At 39.9% G+C, this 22,379-nt stretch overlaps 1 protein-coding gene across 6 annotated transcripts in view; it reads right to left on the reverse strand.

The window, feature by feature from the left end:
- PMS1 (PMS1 homolog 1, mismatch repair system component) overlaps positions 1–22,363 on the reverse strand; it is a 45,424-nt gene extending 23,061 nt beyond the window's left edge. For 2 of the 6 annotated variants that reach the window (XM_061457585.1, XM_061457553.1), the window contains exons 1-6: positions 19,668–19,913; positions 18,884–19,037; positions 14,726–14,908; positions 12,582–12,684; positions 10,850–11,013; positions 1,318–1,434 (exon numbers count right to left, since the gene is read on the reverse strand). In XM_061457585.1, the coding sequence (XP_061313569.1) occupies positions 1,318–1,434; positions 10,850–11,013; positions 12,582–12,684; positions 14,726–14,908; positions 18,884–19,037; positions 19,668–19,864 (918 nt within the window). In that variant the 5' untranslated portion in view covers positions 19,865–19,913. Of the gene's footprint in view, positions 1–1,317; positions 1,435–10,849; positions 11,014–12,581; positions 12,685–14,725; positions 14,909–18,883; positions 19,038–19,667; positions 19,916–21,559; positions 21,604–22,060 lie in introns of those variants that run through there. The other 4 variants (XR_009744166.1, XM_061457567.1, XM_061457576.1 and 1 more) reach the window with 4 other exon arrangements.
- Between the last annotated feature and the right edge of the window lie 16 nt (positions 22,364–22,379).

The following is a 22,379-nucleotide window of genomic DNA, read 5'->3' on the forward strand; positions in this document are numbered from 1 at the left end:
GTCAAAACAGATCCATCCATTTACAAGGCTGGGGATGCGAAAAGCACAGATGCTATTTTATACATGTAAAAAATTGTGCCAATTTTTTATTTGCTTAGTTTTCTTTTTTATTTTACAAGTAGCTCCCAAGTTTTCATGTGCATGCTTTGGAATCAGCTTGAAATGCGTTCTTGTTTCATGGAGATGTTTTGAAGAAGGCCAGTCTTTGAAACCCCTGGATCACAAAAGTTTTAACTGTGCAGTTAGTAAGGTACAGCTTACAGAAAGTTGTTTATAGCAAGATTAATTTTGACTTTGGAGTAAATTTTGCAGCAAAGGAGTATGAAACTATACAATGAATAAGTAGGAAAGGAAAAAAAAGAAAAAAGCTGCTCTCTGGTTTGTGTACTGAATGAGGCATGGGAAGGAAAAAAGCAGCACATGCCTTGTTATTAAATACCTATCCCAATACCTGCACACAGCAGAGAAAGAAAGTTACGCAGGCAACCTTAATTCTGTCATTTCAGTGTTTGGAAGCTTAATTTAGAAATGCCCGTGGTTTCTGAATGTAGATTAGTGCATAAGCAATATGCATGGATCACTTATATACCTATAAATGATGCACATGCTATTCTACACACTATTTAGAGAGGGAGAGATGGAATGTTCCCCCACTTCTATTCAAGGAATATGGATGCCTCATGATATAGCAGAGAGGTAATGTGAGAACCTGAGTGACTCCTTCAAGCCCTTCTAAATACCCCCATGTCTTCCCTTTGGAACTCCCTGCACTTGCCCTGTGGGACACATCCAACCTGCATTCAGGTAAGAACGACTCTGGATGCTCTGCTCAGACATGAACAACTAAAACACTGTAAATTACAAGAAGCAGGTTTACTTTTTTCCCCTCACTACCCTGTATAAGTATACTACAAGCATTCTGACAAACTCAAGATTTAAGTCTAAATAATACTATTAAATTGCAATACATACATATATTAAAGTCTGAATAATCCCATTAAATACAACTTAACATGCTGAATGCACCCACTTAGACATCTCTGAGCAATCAGCAATTCTGCATTTGTCATCGCAACTGTTTATACTGCCATTTGATCAGTGCCACATGAGTCCTGACTAGATAATTCTTGGGAGTGGATTTTCAATCACCAAACCAATAAATTTTACAGAGAGGACGGTAATAAAAGCAAATGCATTAATCATGTGTCAATCTGAAGGTAACAGTCTCTTTTTCAAAGTTTCCTTCTTTTTGAATACTGATTGAGGTGTCTTTATTGACGCTTTAAGTGGATTTGGGATAAGGAAGTTTTAACTCACCTCAGGATCTTCACAGCAGTGTTGAAAAGGTACCATACTGCCCATAACGGCTGTTCCCAGAACTGACATACAGGCCATTTTGTGATCTGACACCCTGGTCTTCTGCCAAATAACTGCCTGAAGCAAATGGCACAGAGTCAAATTTTTGACATTATATTTGTTGAACTCATGTCTATGAACATGCATATGCAACTGCACACATACTGTATATGTAACATTCTGTACTTTGACCCTCTTACAATCACAGCTTTCAATGTTAACACACGATTGGTACTTTTTGGCATGTCTTCTCATATTGTATTACTTCTTTAGACTCACAGCGATTGCAAAATTAAGCAAGCTTGTATTTATGGATGTTACAGGGCTTATCTGGTCTTCTGCACAGGAAACAATTACTAGAACAAATCAAAACTATTACTTCTCTTAGATGTACAGCAGTAGGCTTTGTGTTTTCACCAAGCATATATATTGAGGGCTTATGACATGTCTCTGGCACAGTGGTCAGCGTTTGAAGGTGACTGCAATGTTTATGGTTCCTATACTCAAGATACAGGCTGGTTTAGTAGAAATCTGGCTATTGGATGCCCATTCATAGCTCTTATCTGGATACTCTAAGTCTATGACAAACCTGCTATTTAGAAAGGGAGGCAGTATCTAAGGAAGCATAAAGAAAGTGGTTGTCTAAGAAAAACTTTATAAATATTAAAAGAATAAAAGGATATCTCCTCTATTAGCTACACATGTTGCAACACTATTGCAAAGATTTACTAAATACAGTAAGGCAGTATGAACTGCAACTTGCACCAGAAGGTACCTGTCAGGTCCGCTTACATATAGAGTAAATATTAGCTACTTTGGGGGTTGAAATTTTGTCTCTCACTAATGAGAAGTCCTATACTAAATAGCCATGAATTTAACTCCAAATCTGCTGACTTTTATTGGTGTGTATCAACTATTAAGAAAAATTTCTTAGTTGCCTTTCTGCTTCTAGGCAACTGACACTGCTCAATTCAGATCCACTTATGTCTGTTATTAGCTGACTGAGTGTATTTCAATCTGCAACATTAAAACACAAAAGAAAAAAACCGCAGCAAGTTGCAATTTAAGCCTGATATTACTGTTTAGTAATTATTAGTGCTGTTTAAAATGGATGCTTTAACTAGGTGCTAGGTGTCCACCAAATTCAAAATGAGTTCACAGTATACTGGTATAGGATGTTATGAGAAAGCATGGTGAGTGAGCAAAGAATACACATGCACCCATCTCAAGAAATGCAATACACAGCCTTAAAATTCCACCTGTCCAGAGGGATATTTGCTGCCCTTCAGGGGTGAATTCCACAGAAGCACACGGTGCTCCCGTAAAATGATATTCTCTTCCTACAGGACAGGTGGAATTGTAAAGCTTTGAGACTGTTGATCCTAAAACTATTCCCCAGATCTTTAATTTTCCATTTCTACTTACATTCTGCAGCATTTGCAAAGTGGGGCTTTTCAGTCTGCCTGAATCTAACAAACCTCCTAGACACAAGCCTGTCACATGCTGGATCACAACTCAGCCACCCCACAGGGAACATGAACCCCTCAAACATAAAGGACAATTTACTTCAGGGAGGGCAGAGGAGAAGCTGAAGCAAGCAGGCACAGCTATGGGCTGGGTGTCCACAGCTCTGTCAGGGAGTCCCCGCCGTGCTTCTGCAGCAGGCAGCAGCTAAGGACAGCCCAGGGCTGCCCACAGCACACTGCCTCTCAGCCTCTCTCCGTAACACCTGCTTTAAATCTCCTCAAAGACATTTTGGAGTGATGAAAGAATCTGTCCTCTTCTTTAGAGCTCCTCTTATAAAACATATCCTGTACTGCTTCTATTTTAAAATTGATTACTTAAAATGGAAACACAGAGTGCCAAGCCTTTTTTTTTCTTTACTGGATACACTTTAAATTAAATGTATGTGACCAAATTGAGAAAGACACTTGTTACATGACTAATATAAACATCATGCTGTTTATTTTAGGTTATATTAGTGTGATGTGGCAGGTACAGATATAAGTCTTAGCTGCTGATTAATACAAGGTTATTACACTGCTGGACCTGTTGAATGGCTGATACTTAGGACTGTAAAATGATCACTTCAGTAAGGTGGTTGTAAGAAAGCTCTGGAGAACAAGAACTTATTAAATGCAAACTTGCTAGAAGTAGATACTGTTAATAAGTTCATGGGGTATTTTTTAACTATTCATATATTTATCAGATACTAATGCTCAGAACAACAGATAAAGTTTTGGGAACTGGTTGCAGCTGCAAATTAAATTAAAGCCTACATACTGAAAAGGCCAGACAACTCCTAAATTTCTATACTACTATAAATATGTATAGTAGTATTTTATACATATAAATTTATATACTACTATACTGTAAGCACAATTAGATGGTATATTAATTTTTAGCCCTGACTGCAAGTTATGAAGCAGTAACACAGAAATAGCTAATACTTTAAAGAAAATTGTTTGTCTACACTCTCCGGGCATATCAACAGGCATTAGCAAATCCACAAAGAAACAATGCCAATTCCTTTAATTTATTTTAGCAAATGCCTGTTTCCATGAGGTTCCTGCAATACCCTATTTTTTTAACCTTGCTGATACCCTTTAGTTTAGCTAAAAATACACCCCCACACTCTCCTCTATATATTTTTTCTAGGTCATATAAAGCGCGTGTCCAGGATGAGCCAAGGAAGAATCTGACTCTAGTCAGTATGATGACACTGCAGAAACAGCCTACTCAAACATATATTATTACATATGGCCCGTCTTAGGTTTTGCCAGAGCTTGCCAAATATATCCAACCTCCCTCCTTGCTTCATTGAGAGGGATTACCTGATCTAGGTCCTCAAAATGTCATAACGTATATAAAATCTATTGCACATATACAGAAGGTAAGTATGTGCATGTATGTGTATGTATTTCTCCACTCCATCCAGCCCTACCTAGGATATATGCATACTTTTGTGGAGGATGACAATACACATGCACACATGAAGACATCTCTTACTTAGGGACACACAGACATAGCCCAAAAGGATTTCTTGATGAAGAGTGGAGAAACAGTATGCAACCTCTTTCCACTGGGGTCTCTGGGATATGGCAGTAGGTAAGCACTGTTCATATTTGCCTCCTCAGATACCAAGGAAGGACAGAGGAAAAAATGTGGCCACTCCTCATCCTTAACTATCCTTTACATTTCAGAACTTCTACCAGCAGCCACAATGATTTGCAATCACAGACAAAAGAAAAACCTTAATTAGAGCTGGGGATTGGATGCTACTGCTGGCTGTGACTACTTCAGTGCAACCATGATGCTAAAAGTTATTACTACATAATGACAGTAACATAATGAAATGGACTTTTACTGCCCAGAAACCTCCTAATTTCTTCATTTGTTTTGTGACGATCCTTGTGTTATTTATTCTGTAATAATGCTCAAGGGTGTAAAAGTTTAGTAGAGGTACTGTTCATGGTACATGAACAGTAACTCTACGTACCTCTATGTTCACGGCACATGAACAGTAGGTTGGTAACATGAGTTAGCTCTGTAAAAGAGAACTGTATTTCACAGTCTAATATTCTTTTACTTGCTTTAAAATCCTGTCCTTAGCTTTCCTGACCTAAAACCTGATAGTTTATTAGGCTCCAACATAACTGAAAAAAACACTGCCTATCTGTTTTTATAAACAGGAACAAAGCCAGGCAGCAACATCCAAAACAAGACATCACCTTGTATCTAGCTGCAAGGGCTGGCACATTCTCAGCAGTGGAAGAAAGCCTATCAGCTAAAATCAAGAAAGGTTCAGGATAAAGTCCTAACCACATTCTTTAAAATCCCAGCTTTGAAAAGCATTGATGTTGTTTATCAGCTCCATGCCATAACTGATGTCTTGTTTTAAAACCAATGGTAAATTATCTGACCAATAGAGAGCTCTTGTGAGATCTTTCCTTGAACAGAGATCACAGCAGCATTTCAATTTAGCTTAAAGAACAGTAACATGACTCCTTACACAATCATATTTATTTTCCCCATATATTTTATACTTGCCATGAGGAATCGGGTGTCCCACCCATTTCAGAAGTTATGGTGGGACAACTACCAGTAGAGGTATGCAAGAGAAACTCAAGGCACCATTTTTCCCCTCATCAGATGCAGCTGACACACCTCATTACCCCATGGGCATCAGCATTACAGCTATCAAGGAGACTTGCTGAAAGACAATAATGTTCCAGAGCACCATTCATCCTACAAATTCCCATGTGTTTCCTGCCTAGATGTCCCTTTTTTGATATTGCTCAATGAAAAGGCTTTCTAGAGCATCATGCAGTAGAGAAATGCTTGGATTTGGAGCTGGGAGATAAGTCAGGAGAGGAGTTAACATTATTACAAGGAACCAAGACCTTTATCTGGTAACACGTCTTCAGAGCCTTTCAAGAATTACAAAGGCTACAGAGAGCTGTAAGTTTTTTGGCTGCTTTAACCACACATGTTCATCTATGAGGGTTTACAGAAATTGAATTCCATAGCAGAAGGGGGGGGGGGGGGGAGGGAAATAAGTAAAACCTCCCAAACAATTAAACTACTGTCAAAAAAACACAGTTCCTAATCCTAAACTGTCATTCAGAGGACGTACATCATCACAGTAAATTCCATTAAATAAAAGGAGGTTTAAAAGCCTTTTGTAAAATAGCAGTTAAAAATAAAAGTATGTTGGTAAGGAAGATGGAAAACTCCCAGGCAGCTTTGAAACATCCTTTTTCTGCTAACCTTTTTTAAGTTACAAAGTGAGTGTGAAAGCCTTGCAAGAGCTAAGGGCACCTCTCAGATTCTGCAACAACCCCCACATATGTGAAACAGTAATTGTTTTGAGATTTCAGACATATACTGTGCTGTCATTTGAAAAAAGTGATGGATGAGAAACTGGAAACCTCAAGGAATTAGTAATAGGATATAAAGCATTTCACCTCTGGGTCACCAGTTCAAATTCAACCAGGTTGGTGGTGACCAAAAGTAGTTACCATCTGGCAGCTGTTCTCTGCCTGATGTAAATCGAGTTGGGGGTCTCAGCGCATTTCCTAGTGGACAGGTGTCCTCAGCACAAAAAACATCATAATTAACTCTCTGTTTGGCTTTCTCAGCAAAGCCACTGAACAATGAATGGGAGTAAAGACTGAGCTGTATTCCAGGTCCGCATGAAAGCATGGCACTGCAGATTCTTAATCATAATTCCTCTTTAAATTTTAAGACACACAGATTAGGGAGGGACTTAATTTATCATTATTACATTAAACAGAGTGGCCTTTCCAACTCACGAAAGAGCTTACATGCTGCTGTTTCTGCTCAATGCAGATTTCTTTTCAACATACAGTGACAGTAGAGTTTGGAAGCACAATGAATGAATGCAAAGTATGATGGCACTATTAAAAATGATAAATTTAACCTAATGCACTTACTCTGTTTCAAAACCTCCACACTTATTACAGAGAACTCAGACACAGAAAAGAAACTGGTTTTGAACTATTGAATACAGATTGTAGGTTGAGATTATCCAACTTTAGAAATACAAGGAGAGTTACTGCAAAGGAAAAAAAAAAAAAAAAAAAAAAAAGGATGGTACCCTTTAGGTCAATACCAACCACAAAAGAGGTCTGGGGAAAAATACAACCCACAGTTACAATCAATAACAGATTTAAAATGGACCTCTTGCATCCAGAAGTTTTGACCCATGATTCTCTTAACAAACAAACGAGACCCAGTTAGAGGCAGAACTGTGCGTGAGCAAGGCCTCAAAATATTATGCATGAAAAATACCAGATAAAAAATACTGCCTTATGCATGTTTTTCCTCAACAGGAGCTGCAAAATTTATTGAGTCTCCTTATGGCCCACCTGTGCTTTGCACAAGACATGGGACCACTTGCATATGGTATGACCTGCTGATAGGCACCATCTGAACCACCTGTTGCCATAATTTGTTCAGCCCTATCATATCTGAAATTGTTAAATCAGGTATAGTTATTGGGTGTCCTCTCTTGTTTCAGCATTTGTGGAATATAGGCAACTAGACCAGAATTAAAGTATTCCATCTCATCAGCCTTTCAACAAACAAAGGCGTTTCCTGAACTTGTAAGTGGCTTACAAGACTGAGTTAAGGGGAAGAACCCCCCACCACCTTGGGTAAATTATAGCCAGAGCTCATAGGTGGCCAGAACATAGCATTTGGGGCTGAAGAGTTTGATACAATTTAAGCAGCAGCTGACTTTGTAATGTTCTTAGCATGCCTTCAGATAACATTAACTTTAAATATACTTGCCGAATACTCATGTAAATTATTTCCATTTGGCTGTCTCATTATTCAATATGCTTTCAAGGAACATGGTGATGAAAGAAGAAAAATACCTCTTTCTAACATAACCATACTGGCAAGAGGATCAACATTATCAGTATTCAAAGAATGTCTTGGCAGGATAAACCTTCAGAAAAAGAAGGAGCACTAGCTAATCCAAGTTGTCAAAATAGCAATAGTACTTCAAAGGTTGATCTGCAAAGTGATTCATTATTTATTGCTAATGCAAACAAAACATTCTGAGCAGAAAGAGAAATCAAGTATTTTCTATCTTGAAAATCCACTAACAGAGAATACACAATAAATGAACCTTAGGACGACTAATATAAGGATACCTATTTTCTTACTTACTAAAAAAAAAACCCAAAGGCAGAAAAAGCATTATGGTTCTTCACAGAAAAGAGATCAGACACTTAATGGTGGTATTTTCCTAACCAATACAGAGATAAAATGTGGCACAAGAAGAAGAAAAAAATTCTGGAAATCTCTTTCAGAAGCAGAAGGCACACCTTTACAAAAAAAAACATAGTGGAAATAAAACATGCAACATATTGTGGATCCTAAAAACATGTGTGTATATATATATATAATATATACATTCAACAGCTCCATAAGTGCTTGACTTGCTAAAATAAGTTTCTGCTAGAATCTATTAGGCAGCCATTTCAGATGCCCAGCTTCAGACACCTCTATGAAAGCTTCAACCTCATTACAGTCTTCCTTAGTAAAGTTAGGGCTATGCTTTCTTCCATCCCCCTTTAGTTTCTTACAAAATATATAAGTTCAAAGACTGGTCGGTTGTTGGGGTTTTTTATGTCCCAGTGTTGCCATTTATTTTGAAGATTTCTCTGAAATACACTTTCATTTACACTTTTTTTCACTTACTACCTCTTCTCTTTCAACCTGTCTTTCCTCATCTCCTGTAATACCTCATGTCTGCTACCTTCACACTCTTTTCAAACTCGGAACCTGATCTTACTCCTGACATGTATCTTCTTCCATTGCAACAGAAAGTATTGGCTCAGCCTCAAGAATCTGGAATTCTAGGAATCCCTCTGAATAAATGCATATCCATTTTCCTTAAACTAATACATAATCTATGAGCTATGTGAAAGATAAAGCCATTCTAGTAAGTTGATTCTTTCTCTGAATACATTTCAAACAGAAATAACAGCCACCACCACAAAAACCTCCACGAACCAAGAACAAAACCAACCCCCAACCCCTCAACCCTCCCCCCCCCGCAAAAAAAAAAACCAAAAAACCACAGAACCCTATTCAGTAGAATTTAACAATTTTAAAGGTCTTAAAAGGCATGATGAAGTAGGTAATGTTTTATTTCGCAAGTAATAGCAGCAGTAGAAAGACAGGAATCTGCATTAAAAGATTAGCATTTTCAAACTATTGTAAAGAATTTACACATGCGGGGAGAGACTGACTACACTTTGTATGATTTCATTTTCTCTTCTCAGCAACAGCTACCGAGCGACCTCTTGTGTTAAAACGTTTGAGCAGTTTCTTGCTTGCTTGCTTCTTCGCCTAAACAGATCAAAACAAACCTAAGGCCGGCAGTGCAAAATGAAGAGCCCAAAAACTCAGCATCATCTCTGTCATAACAATGAATGATACTGCCTGCAGATAGCATCTGTACTGATTTATTTTACCTAATCAAACTGTTTACTAAAGAATTTATCTCTGAAGCTAATAGGGTAGTTTGTCAAAACCAACATGTGATGGCTATTGTGCCATTCTCCACACCATTTTTGCAGTAACTATTGTGACAAAGAGATGTGATCAACTTATTACACATTATTGTACTAAGCTAAGCAGAGAAAACAAAGAAAACCAAGATATGTAACAGTTTAATCAAGGGGGATGAAATCAAAATAGCATCATAAAAAAAATATTGCAACTTTTCAGAGAGAGCAAAAAAAACCCACCACTAAAAGACAAAACTAGTTTTATTAACCAACATTTAAGACCAGTACTGTGAACCACTGGTAGGTATATCAGGGAGCTTAACACAACTTAAGAAGTGCACACCCCTGAAACCTCTGGTTTTGAACCTTCTGCAGTCCCAGTGAAGTAAGACTGAAAGTAGCTACACTCTCAGCTTTGCAATACTAATTCTATAGCAACAAGGATGGCTTTTATTTTTCACAGTTTCTACTCTTTGCTCTTTAGAAATACATACATAAATATAGTCAGAGCATGTTTTATAACTCCAGAAAAGGATGGTCAATCTGTTGCCATTTCAAGAAAGCAGTGTCATTCGTCATTCCCACTGAAAAGGAACTGAAGTGTGAATGTTTGGTTGGTAAGAGTAACTGATCAAAACTGCTCAATGAACAGGCCCAGTAGCAAGATCAAACAAAATTATTCTGGAACAGAAAAAGAATTGCTGAGGGATCTTGCCACAAGATGTCCCTCTCCACTTTGTGGCAACTTGGAAATTCATTAGCAGAGGTTTCCTCAAAAAAAAGGAAAACAAGCAGGAGCACAGCCAATAAAATCAGCTATGTTCAATATGCTGTGAAGACAAAGTAGCCTCCAAGTAGCCTCTGAATCTGTTCCAAGTCTAAACAAAGACCAACTATCCCAACAAAAGTCTGTGGTTATAAAATACATTACTCTCACTTACATCTATGTAGCAAATTGTTTTGAATTTTTCAACTATTTAAAATAGAACCATCATTATGTATTGAGCTTTTATGACTCAGCATACAGCAAGATAACCCTGACCTTTTTGAGAGTTTTTTTCAGTTGGCTTAAGTTAACACTTGATCAGGCCCCATGGCATAGTAAGGTCTCACTTTTGTGTTCTGCAGACCACCACTACCACCACTGTTACTAACCACTAACATGTAAAGTCATTCTTACACTACTAGCATGTAAAATATTTTATATATATATATATAACCAGGTATCTGTTGGAGGAGACCAAAACCATCTGAACCTGAGTTTTAGAAGTTTATCATCTAAATCTGTAACCAGCATAAATACACCTCTCTGAAGGGAAAAAAGAAGTGAAACAAACCTATGATGAAAGAAAATTCCTAAGGAGGAAAGATTTTATGCAAGTATTAGATGAACTGCATAAGTCATCAGGAACTGATCCTTAAGACAGCTGACAGAAAAATATTACCTTATTATGTGTTAAGGTTATCCTCAGGTCTGGTTTTATGATACCATATGCTGTCAATAAATCTTGGACTTTCTTCAGTTCTTCCTTACATTTTCTATTTGTTGAATAAAACTGTTTTCTTACAGGAAGATTCTTAAACAACTTTAGAACTGTAACTGTAGTACCTGCAAGCAGGTGACCAAAAAAAAAAAAGCAGAAATAACTATGAAAGGATACCACTAACTGGATATTGCAGAGACCTATCTGTATGCTGCTGCATACAAAATAAACCTTAGTAATACTAAATTAGAGTACATTAGCATGAGAAGAAATATACCAAATTAGCAGTCATCCTCCCCCAAAAAGCACTTCAAGTGCTGTGATTCCCCTCCTTTATTCAGAGTTATGACTGTAGCATTAATCTTTCTTTCATACACACTGACAGTGGTGAGAATCAGCACTAAATAAAGCTGAAGACACTTTCAGTGCATATTAAGTTAACTTTCATTAGTAAAACGGTTAACATACTAGAACCTAATCAGACTTATCTGGAGACAAAGGAGCACTGTGCTCTATTAAGGCCTTTCTCAAGCATTTGCTTTAGGGTAGTACCTGAAGAGCCAGATACCTCTGTTCAACACACACAGTAAGGGGTGGAATAGTCATCTACCAACACTATCACAAAATCCTTGCCCGCAACGATATTTCAAAGTATTAAGTATGTCACAGAATTCAGTTAATCCTTCAACAATTTTGACAAAAGACACGGCAATGCAACCCACAGGCTTTCCAGCCATGGAAAATACTACAGTCTAAATCCTGAAAATGATTGATATTGGCTAAAATTAGAGCTCTCAATTTTCTTCAGTATTTGCCCGTGTACTGGACCTCGGCAGCTTCTTCTGGCTTAATGGCCCCCTGCGGCCAGTTGGTGCTGAGCAGAGGTGCCAGACTGTAGTCAGGACCTTGTTGGGGTACGAGCACTGCAAGCAGCTGGGGGGCAGGTTGTGGGCGCAATATTGACAAGCAGCCACTGCAGCTCAGCTAGGAAAAGCTGCAAGTGCTTCCCAAGAAAGTCACAAGAAAGGTGCACACCTCTTCTATGAATACACACTGCGAATGTGAGGACACAGCATGACCTTAACAGTCCTTGCTGAGCAACAAGTGGCTGAGCAGAACACAAGGACATGCTGCCCCAAACCTGCACCATGCCTGAACCACCAAGGCCACCTCTAAGGTCAGGGCAACCTTTAATCTTTCACATAAACATGCAGGATTGCCAGCACCATACACATCCTGCAGGTTAGAAAGAACTGGGACTTTGCCTAGTCCTGTAGCCGTGCTGCTTCCTGCAACTCGTTCACATAGCAGCAAGGCAATTCTTCCTCCTTTAGAGCGAGGATTTTGCTAAATACAGAAACGTTATTTTAGTCCTGAGCAAATCTTTCATATACTTATATAGTAAGTCTGCCTGGACCTGGGGCATTGAATTTTTACAGCTTTTATTTCCACTGACAACTTGAAGAAGTGAGTCAGAGAAGGAGAGGCTAGTTTATAATTACTATCTAAAGCAACTTACAAGACATATTATTTCTTACGATAACACATCCTCAGTTGACAGACATAAGGCAAGACACGTTTGCAGATGAAAAGATTTCATACTCAGCTTTCAAGTACAGAACAGGTATTTCAACATCGAATAGAGCCTCAGAGAAACATATTTCTGTCACAGTGCAATATCAGAACATCCTACCTTGTCCAAGGTGAGAAGGCTTTTTAGAAGCTACATGCCCCTTGCTATCCAAAGCATACTGAGTGCTGATATCATCAGCATCTGTCTTTGTTGTGATCAAAACCTGAAAAGAGCGATTTTAAGAAAAATATGTTAATAAAGAATTCACAAAGTTCAGCAGGAGCTCAGATAAGCCTTACTGCCACACTTATCATTGCATTAGTTTAGTCACCAGTTACATTTAATTAGTTTATAAAGTTTTTTCTATGGGTGTTTCTCAGTCATATCCTGTACTATTACTCATTTTCCCATCCATTTAACTAAAAGCCATGCATTTCTACCACACATAGCAATTCATACTACCTACAACACACACTCCTATATCTTCTATTCTAAAACAGGTTAAACAAACAACTAAATCTATTGATAATTTTGCCTTTTCATCATTTATGAGAAAAGGCACACTATGACAACTTCTTAAATCATGTGAGATTTCACAAACACAACTACTATCAAACAAACAGTACATTATCTTTCTGCACCCACATGTACCTAGCAATCAGTGGTAGCATGTTTTGTAAGCTATTAAGGTAATAAACAGATCAGCTTTAGCCAGGTCAGCCATAAACCAGAAGTTAAATAAAACTACAGTTCCCTGAGTTGAGGTATCAACATTTTGAACAACAGAATCAGTGCACTTTAACCACCTGAGAGACGTAAAGGTTATCACGCACACAGAGCTTCAGGATATTATGGTTTAGTTTAGTGCCTCCTATGAATCATTCAGAGTTCAGCCATGCCTCTTAGAGAGAGAAAAAACAGTACTTGATTACATGGAACTGACAGTATTACAGACCTACTTAAGGGCCAATAGCAAATTACCTCTTAACTGAAACTTCAGGGGGCAGTTTGGGCAGGCAGAATGCAATTAATGCCAGGAGCATTTAATAAACATAATTACTGATTCAAAGTTTAAAGTAATACCTATTAAAGTACTTGATACACTCAGGCAACCTCCCATCTCTTATGAAATGTACCATAGAGCTGATTATAAAGACAGAACAGATAGCATTCTGCTCTGACAACTCATTAGAAAGAGCCAATGATTGAGGTCCACCATCATCTGTCAAAACACCACACTTCTGAAAGCATCTTTGGAAATCTCCATCCAAAACACAACCCACTTCTGCTTACTGCAGAATGAATGTAGCCCAAGGTAGCAAGGATTCAAGCTGTAACATCTCTCCTGGCCTTGACAGCTGGTGGTTCTAATCAGACACGGCTATCAGTATTGTCATACAGGATCTAATGCTTGGCAGACAGAAGAATTTGAACCTTGACCTTTGCACAACATGAATACAGAAAGGCAGAGCACAGTGGAACAGGTAGATGCTGTGCCCTTAACACTGAACATTTTTCAGATGGTTTTGAACAAATGTACTTACTTTCAGCCAACAAGTTAAATCCCAAATATCAGTACACTGTCAGTCCTCTTAACACAAACATATGGATCAGACTCAGATCAGGGCACAGGTTCCTGTTTACTCATACAGACAACAAAGTTTGTGCAACTGCACTCATGCACATGTCAAAGTGCAATATGGAGCCCATCAACATCCCATGACTGCCAATCACCTAGATAACATCAAGGCAGAAATCATTACTGGAATGGTAGCTATGTGGGCCATCAGTTCCCTAAAATTATTTCTCCTGGCCACCACCTCATTTTGATTTACCCTAATTCAAGGAGCAAACTCCACCATACCCTTTGACATTATATTTGCTACTAAACACTAAGAAGGTTAAACCAGTGTTTTAAGGAATCATGTATCTATATGTGTATATATAAGGAATCATTACCTCTACCCTGAAAAACACTAAGCAACCTATCTCCAAACTTTTCGGACTGAGGAAAATAAATGGAGTGCTGGAGTATGACAGAAAGGCAGGACTGACACCAACAAGAAATCCATACTGCTTCTTAACTGTATGACATGACTTCTGTGAGCAGGTAAAACGCAGCATACACAAGCCAAATTATTCAGAAAACATACCACTGACAGGCTGCTGGAACAAATTTAAAGTCTTTGCACTGATATTTTAACAATCACACACAAAAATAATCATGAAACAAGAGATTCAACACATTTATAGCAACTGCTTACCTCTGATATACTGCAAATTGATCCCAAAGCTTCCCCACGGAAACCGTACGTTGTCAATCTTTCAAGATCCTCAGAAGAGCTTATTTTTGAGGTGTAGTGTTTAATTGCCATAACTGGAACATCAGCAACCTTGATTCCATTGCCATTGTCTCTTACTTCTATTTTGTTAAACCCATAATTCTCCTAGAAAAAGAACAAAGCATTAACTGAGCACTAGAAAGACTGAATGAATAGAAAGACAAATCTGAAGCAGTTAAGGTTACAGCTTCTAGCTTGCTTATTTGTAGAATCACAGGCCAGAAAGAGAAAGTAACTGGAGCTGCAGGATCACTAAACTTCTTTCACAGAAGCATGCCTGGCTCTTTGAAAGATTATGATGCAACATACAGAAAAATGTGCTGTAGTGCGTAATACATCCAGGCAACCCTAAAACTGGTTTTGCTTAGAAAGAGTATCTTGAATGAGTGGCTGCCACCACTCATGCTGTGCAGAGCACATGATGGCTGCTCACAGAAAGCTGACTGATTAATCACAACTAACCCTGTTGTCCCATCTGGACATATACTGAAAACAGTTATGAAAAAATATAGTGTGCTCCCAGGGTTATTTCTTGAAGTAAAAAAATAACACAAAACCAGAAGGAAGGTATCTACAGATATTATCTGTGTGCAAATACGATCTGCATTAGGAAACATCACAGTTCTCTAAGGTAGGCATAAAACTATATATATATTTAATTGATACAAAATAGAAATGCGTGTACTTTTCACTTTCCGCATTAATGAATGGTGCTAAAGCTACCTCCAGGTGAAAAACAATCCTCCCACTGGAAAGCAAAACAGAACCTAAAGCTGTCACAACCCAGCTAAACATAATACATCTCAGCTGAACATAAAAACACATCAGGAGATACAAACAAGAAACCTTCTATCCTGCTGCTGTGTGCACTATTGAAGGCTTTGAGCATTTTACAAGAAATCCCTGTTTCCATTCTAATTTTTACTTCCAAACCACTTAACTGCTTAGGAAAAGCAAGATTCATCCTATCCAGCTTTCATCAGAATGTTACCATAATGAGTCTATTTCTTTTCTACTATTACCTATTTTTATTTGCACGTTTCACGCAAAATATTACAGTGCTTAAACTTTGTATTCTTCATAACACCCTCCATCATGTTACAAGACCTAAATACTACAGAGATCACGATCCCATGGTATGTTTAAGTTGCTCCACCAGATAGCCATATGATTCAACTCCCTTCTCTTTTGTTCACAGATACATGGTCCCATCTTTGTTTCAGCTACAGTTCTGTAATTCATGACAGCTCTAAGGTCAATTCAGCTTATTAAACTGGCACAAATAATCCCTTCGCTTGCTGGGTTACTTTTCTTTTGCATTAGCAAGATGAATGGATTACAAGAAACACAAATGTTTAGCAATGCTGCGCAGATGGATGTAGGACTTTGTTTTTCAGGCGATGGGATCGATCACGGGTACCTAACCCCGAGCTAAATTTCTTCTGAGAATGTTCTAAGGCTTAAAGCTCCCACTTCATGCATTGGAAAAAAAGGTGCAGAAACAAGTGTCTGAAATGGCCATTGTAAAAAAGGCAGACAACAGTAGAAAACCTGTAGCTAAGATTCACAGTTCTCAAACCCCAACTTTGCTGCAACTACTAACACAGGCTGTTCCTCATTGTCTCTATTAAAATATGCAGGTCTCAGTCAGACTGTTCAGATTATCCTCATAAATTCCTGCTGTTAGATGTCAGTCAGGAAAATGGACAGCCTGATGTCCACAAAGTCTCTTCATCCATACACAAGCAATTACATTCTTGCATCAATGTTTTTTTGGCATACTTTAACCTGAAGCCAGGACATCATATCAAGAATAAAAACGTAATTCTATATATGCTTAATGCACAGTCATACTACAGAGGCAGTTGACTGTGCTGCTAACAACAATGCAAGCTCCACCATGTTCATATTCCTGAAAGTAACAAAGCTGAGGTTCAAACTAATAAATAGACGCCACTCAACACCTTACAGGAAGGCCACAGTTCAGTTTGTAGTCAAATGATTGGCTTTTAACTGAAATTAAATATCACATTATTTAAAACTACAACACAAGCTGATGTTTTCCCAGTGTTGTGTAAAAGCTGACTGATACATGGTGCAAAGATGCTCAGTAACATCACCTATTGCAGTTTGGTCAAACAAGTTAACAAAAAGAAAGCACTAGCCAAAGCTTCCCACCACAACAGATCATTCCATGGTTTCTACCTGAGAACCATTCCACCTGCAGGCTAACTCTTGTCTGTCTCCAAAAAAGCCATTCCTGTCTTTGCTCAGGCAAACGGAATCAGTCTGCACAAATCAGCTAGCCTTCCTAATCCACCTAGAAGAGGTTAAAACAATGAAAATTCTGCAAGTTTCAGGCAAAAATAAAAAAAAACAACCCACAAGCTGTAAAATTAAATTTCAAAGTTTCCATTCTCCCTGATGCTTTTGAGCTAATCCAGTTAGGTGGCCATTGAGTGGGTGTCATTATGTGGTTGACCTTATTTAAATTTCATGCCATTAAAACAGCACTTTGATATAAAAATATTATTACTAAAAGTCCCAGAAAAAAAAAATCCACTATTTTTCAGTATTACTGTTCTATAGTTGTGCAAAGCACAGGTTTCTTCTTCTCCCCTAGAACCTACAGAAGAACAATCAGCAAATCTTGTTTACACTCTGAAAACTGACAACCTCTGTAAAGCCAGGTTTGTTTGCTCTAGAAATACAGTGATTTGGATTAGCCTGGACTGACAAAGAATCTAAGAGTAGTGGAGATGACTCATGCACTAGAAATGGTTGAAAATACTCTTTTTAATTGGTTTGGGACTTCTCATGATGGAAACAGCTGATTATTGCAGCATGAAACCCACAGCAATTAGAGGGCTTTTCACCCACTATCTGCATGGCTCTCTATTGGCACTCCAGTAAAAGAGACAAGGTTTGTTCTAACAATTTCTGAAGGCTCTAAAACCTGTTGACTTTCTGCAGTTACTGATCAGCTCACAGGATCTGACTCTTATCCCCAGAACTGTGCACAAACTGCTCACTTTGGAGTTACTCATGAAACAAGATACTATTTAGCCTACATATTGAGATGATAGAGGTCATCACAGATCACAGAAGTACCTTCAACTCACTTAAGGCAAATGGCAAATAAGCATGCTCTTTAACATCTGCAGGAGACTCAGATGGAAAGCACTTGAGACTCATTCAGAAAAGCAAGCAGTGACATGGACAGAAAAACAAGCAGAAAATTGATTTCCCTCCTAATTAAGAGCATTTGCCTAACACTTAATTCAAGAATAGCTTATACATTCACTGTTATTTGCAGGAAAGGAAACTGGATGCAATTCTGGATACATCCATTTATACAGATTGTAACAACACACTTTCTTGCAAAGTAGGAAATGCTGATACTAAGCAGCTGTTGACAAAACACCGCAAAACCAGAAATACTCATGGCAGCAAGAGAAACTAATCATGTTTGCCATTTAATCCAATCTGGGGAAAAAAAGCACAAGTTCTTTATTACAAGCAATATTCCTCCTCCATGTTCCCCTCCCCCCCCCCCCCCCCCCAATTATCCTTGAGTAATATGCCAACTTTTTTTAACATCTTGTAAAAATAAGATGTTAGCAGTAACCAGAGTTCACCATGTGGTAATTTATAACAATATCTAACATGGCCATCAACATTTTCTATTGTTTCCATTTTCATCTTCCTGACAGTATTTTGTAATGAGCATTGAACATGTCAATCTAGCAGTAAAACTTAAGCCCAACACCTTTTAGAACAAACTATTAGTCAGGAAAGTTAATTTGCAAGTAGAAAAAGAAGTACTAAAGAAGTTCCTGCGTTTACCCCAAGATACACTCAGGAGTACAAATATGCCTTACTGTTTTGGTGGGGCCTCAAAAACATTAATGAAAACTGGTTTTGGACCATTTGTAGTTGAAATTAAAATATGTATGTATAACTACTATTAATACCTTTCCCCAAACCTTCATAGCCTAAAAAATACATTTGCAGTGGAACAAATTCCCCTGCCTCTTATTTTACGTTCAAGTCTTTGTTAGAGAAAGAAAGGGGACTTACCAGTTTAATATCAATATTTGTGGCACCAGCATCCAAAGAATTTTCTATCAGCTCCTTCACCACGCTGACAACTGATGTAATCACCTGAGAACTTGAAAGGAGACGAACTGTCTCTGCTGAAAGCTGTTTCATTGTGGAATAAGATTCAGAGACACTGTATAGAAAGGTAAGAAAATACGAGCCACATTACAAATACCCACTTCTAATTAATTGTTTCACAGCATCTTTTAAATGTGAGTGAAGCATAAACAGCTGAAGAGTACAATTTTCAATATACAGTAGCAGCAGTTAGTAGGAGCAGTCAATAAAAGTTTGACTTGTAGAAGTAACAGAACACATGTCTAGACTAAAAACCACTATTTTAAGTAGATTAAACTTCTAATGAAAAGCTTCTAAGAATTCAGAGAAATACTGAGCAAAACAGTGTATTATCTCTCACTTATGTACTCATCTCCGCTGAACTATTGTAACATGGCTGGGATCCTGCAATTCCAAAAGTAGACAGACCAGATGGTAATGCAAAGTGCTTGTCAGAAATGTCTTCAGCTAGGATATTTACTCAGAACCAGGTCTGATTTCAGCACTGATAAATAAAATCCCCAGTATACAAAAAATCATGGAAGAAATATGACCTGAAGGTTTAGAGTTGGGAAGGAAGCAGGGAGGAAGCACAGTGGTACTGATGCAGAAATCATATTCAGTGGCAATGAGATCTACTAGCAATAATGAAGAAAGGAACAAAAAACCTTCCGAATTATAACCTTGCCTTTCTGATCTGACTTACTCTGCATACAGAGACAAGTCAGTGTATTTCTGTGCCTCTGTATCTTTTACTTGAAGATGCCTTGTATCAAAAGCCAGTGGAAATACCTGGTTTTTACCATTGAAAACACTTTCAAAGGTGTGTAAAATTCCTGCATCATTACACAGATACTCTACTATCAAAAGACTGTAAATGGATCTGCAAATTTTTGCATGCATTTCTGTTTAAGTACCCAAGCAGACACAAGAAAAATCTCTGGTAACCTTTCTAGACTGACAAAAAGAACTCAACCACAGTTTTTCATGTGTGTGAGGAAGGGGGGACAAACAGCATTGCTAGACAGCTCTTTGCACCCAAGAACAGTTCAGACCTGGGTTTCTTCTCTTCACAGCAGCTCTTTACTAGGTTGTGTTAAGGGGGAAAAAATCCCAGCAGTCCTGGCTTTCCCATTCATTCAGTCCAAGCTATCTGCTGGACGACACAGCACACTCAGCACCCATCCCAAGGATATGAGCATGTGTGGAGGAATGGAACAAACCCAGATTTCCTCCCAACACAATCAGGTCACAGCGGGGGCCTGCAAACAACATCCCAGAGCACTGCCATCCTGCAGGGTGTATGCAGCTGATAACAACAATTACAGGACACTTCTCTCTGCCTTGATGTCCTTCTAAGGGCTGCCACTCTTTAAACATAAAAGACAAAAGCAAAACATGGTTACTTGGCAAAAAAAAGGTACAGTGTTTTGAAGAGGAAGCAGCATTGAAGCTTTTTAAGAACTGCTACAAAGATATTTTCTCTTTATACTTCTTATTTATATTCCAAAGGGAGTTTGCCTTTCATATGTGGTAAAAACATGTGACAAATCATGTGTTCCAGCAAACAAACAGGAAAAGGAGCACAGAATAGGGCTGTTGAAGACAGACCAATATTAATCATGTACACACATTCAGTGAGGCAGGTTTCCCCACACAGTCACACATTATACAGGGCTCCTGTGTCAAGTGCTTCATGATTTAGCAATGACAAGTACCAGATCGGAGCTGGATATCTTTACCAAAAGACATTAAGAAAAGGGAGGGTCTTAAAATGGAAACATTACAGATCCCAAAGACAAACTGTCCATGAGGTGTTACTGATGCAGATGGTTTGGGAAAGAAACCAGTCCCAGGACTACCCTCCCCTCCCCTGGACCCAAAACACCCCGTGCAGGGCCCTGTGCCAACTGCTCACTGGATGGGAGGACATAAAGCCATGCTGGCCACATCTCGGGGGCACCTGCTGGTACTTGCTACCTCTGCAAATACATCCAATCCTTGATTACTTTCAGCTAAAAGAACATAGAATGGTTTGAGTTGGAAGGGGCCTTAAAGCTCATCCAGTTCCAAAGCGACACCTTTCACTAGAGCAGGTTGCTCCAAGCCCTGTCCAGCCTGGCCTTGAACACTGCCAGGGATGAGGCAGCCACAGTTTCTCTGGGCACCCTATGCCAACACCTCAGCACCCTCACAGGGAAGAACTTCTGCCTTATATCTAATATTAAACATACATATTTCAGCTCAAGCCATGTTACTATTGTAACTGTTCACTAGGCAGGCATACTATAATCTGTGCTCAGTGGGAAGACAGTGGTTTCTGTCCTTGAGCATCATCACTGAATGCAGTTCATTTACCCCTCTAAGCAAAGTCAGACACTCCTGCAACAGGGGCTCTCTAGACAGCTGTAATACTACACAACAGCAGATAAACTGCAGACAAAACCTCCATAAACTTCACAGTCGCAGCCTCACAGATTTGTAGGGCAGGACCCCAACCCCCCTCCCACAGCCACCTTCCTCAGGAGTCCACCGGTTCGGTGGAAACGAAAGGGACAAAAGCTGCAGATAAAACCCGCGGCGGTCACACGAGTTTACCTAAAACCGCACCAACAGTCCCCAGCTCCCGGTTCCGCTTTTCATTACAAAAAGCACGGGGGACTAAGCTCGCGTCACCACACGGCGACGAGATGAGGGGAGTTGAGGGGAGGGCCCGGCTTGCTGACTTCGGTCCTCACGGGGCCTGGTCCCGCACGGAGAGGGGAGCGGGACGCCGCGCCCAGCCAGGCCCAGGCCTCACCCTAGGCCCTAGCCCGTCCCTGGGCAGCAGCAGTTCCCGCCAAGGTGAAGCCAGCTGCCAGAGGCAAAAAGCGTCGTCGCCCGGCCAGGACCCAAGGGGAGGCAGCAGCTCCGCACCCTTCGGCCTTTCCCAGGCGCCCGCCCCCCAGCAGGCTCCGCGGCCGCGCTTCCTCCGCCACCGCGCCACCCCACTCCCGGCTAACCACTGCCGCCGCCGCCGCGCGGTGGGCGGTACGGGCAGTTAGCCGGGCCCCTCCCCTCCGCGGCAGCACCGCCCACGGGGCGGCCGGCCGGTTCTACCTGCGGCCCGCGGCTAGCGTTCTCCCTCTGCTTCTCGGCGGCCGCGGTCTCAGCGCGGCCCGTGGGTGCCCGGAAAGGTGGGGCTGCGCTCGGGAGGCGAAGGGCGGGAAGATGGGCCGGTTCGCTGCTTGTGCTTACGAGCAGGCCCCGGGGTGGTCGGCAGCTGCAGCCGGGCCCAGCCCTGAGGCGCGCATCGGGGCCCGGTGGGCTGGGGCGGCCGGAGGATGGGTTGCGGGGAGTCCGCATGGTGCGTGGCCGGAAGGGAGCCGTCTGTGCGGGGAGGCGAGGGGTCCTGCTTTTTCCGTGCCGCTGTGAGGGA

Source organism: Pezoporus flaviventris, unplaced genomic scaffold (genome assembly GCF_033815535.1).
Source record: "Pezoporus flaviventris isolate CSIRO_AGI_PZ_B2104156 unplaced genomic scaffold, CSIRO_AGI_Pfla_v1 ptg000001l, whole genome shotgun sequence".
NCBI classification, from domain to species: Eukaryota; Metazoa; Chordata; class Aves; order Psittaciformes; family Psittacidae; genus Pezoporus; species Pezoporus flaviventris.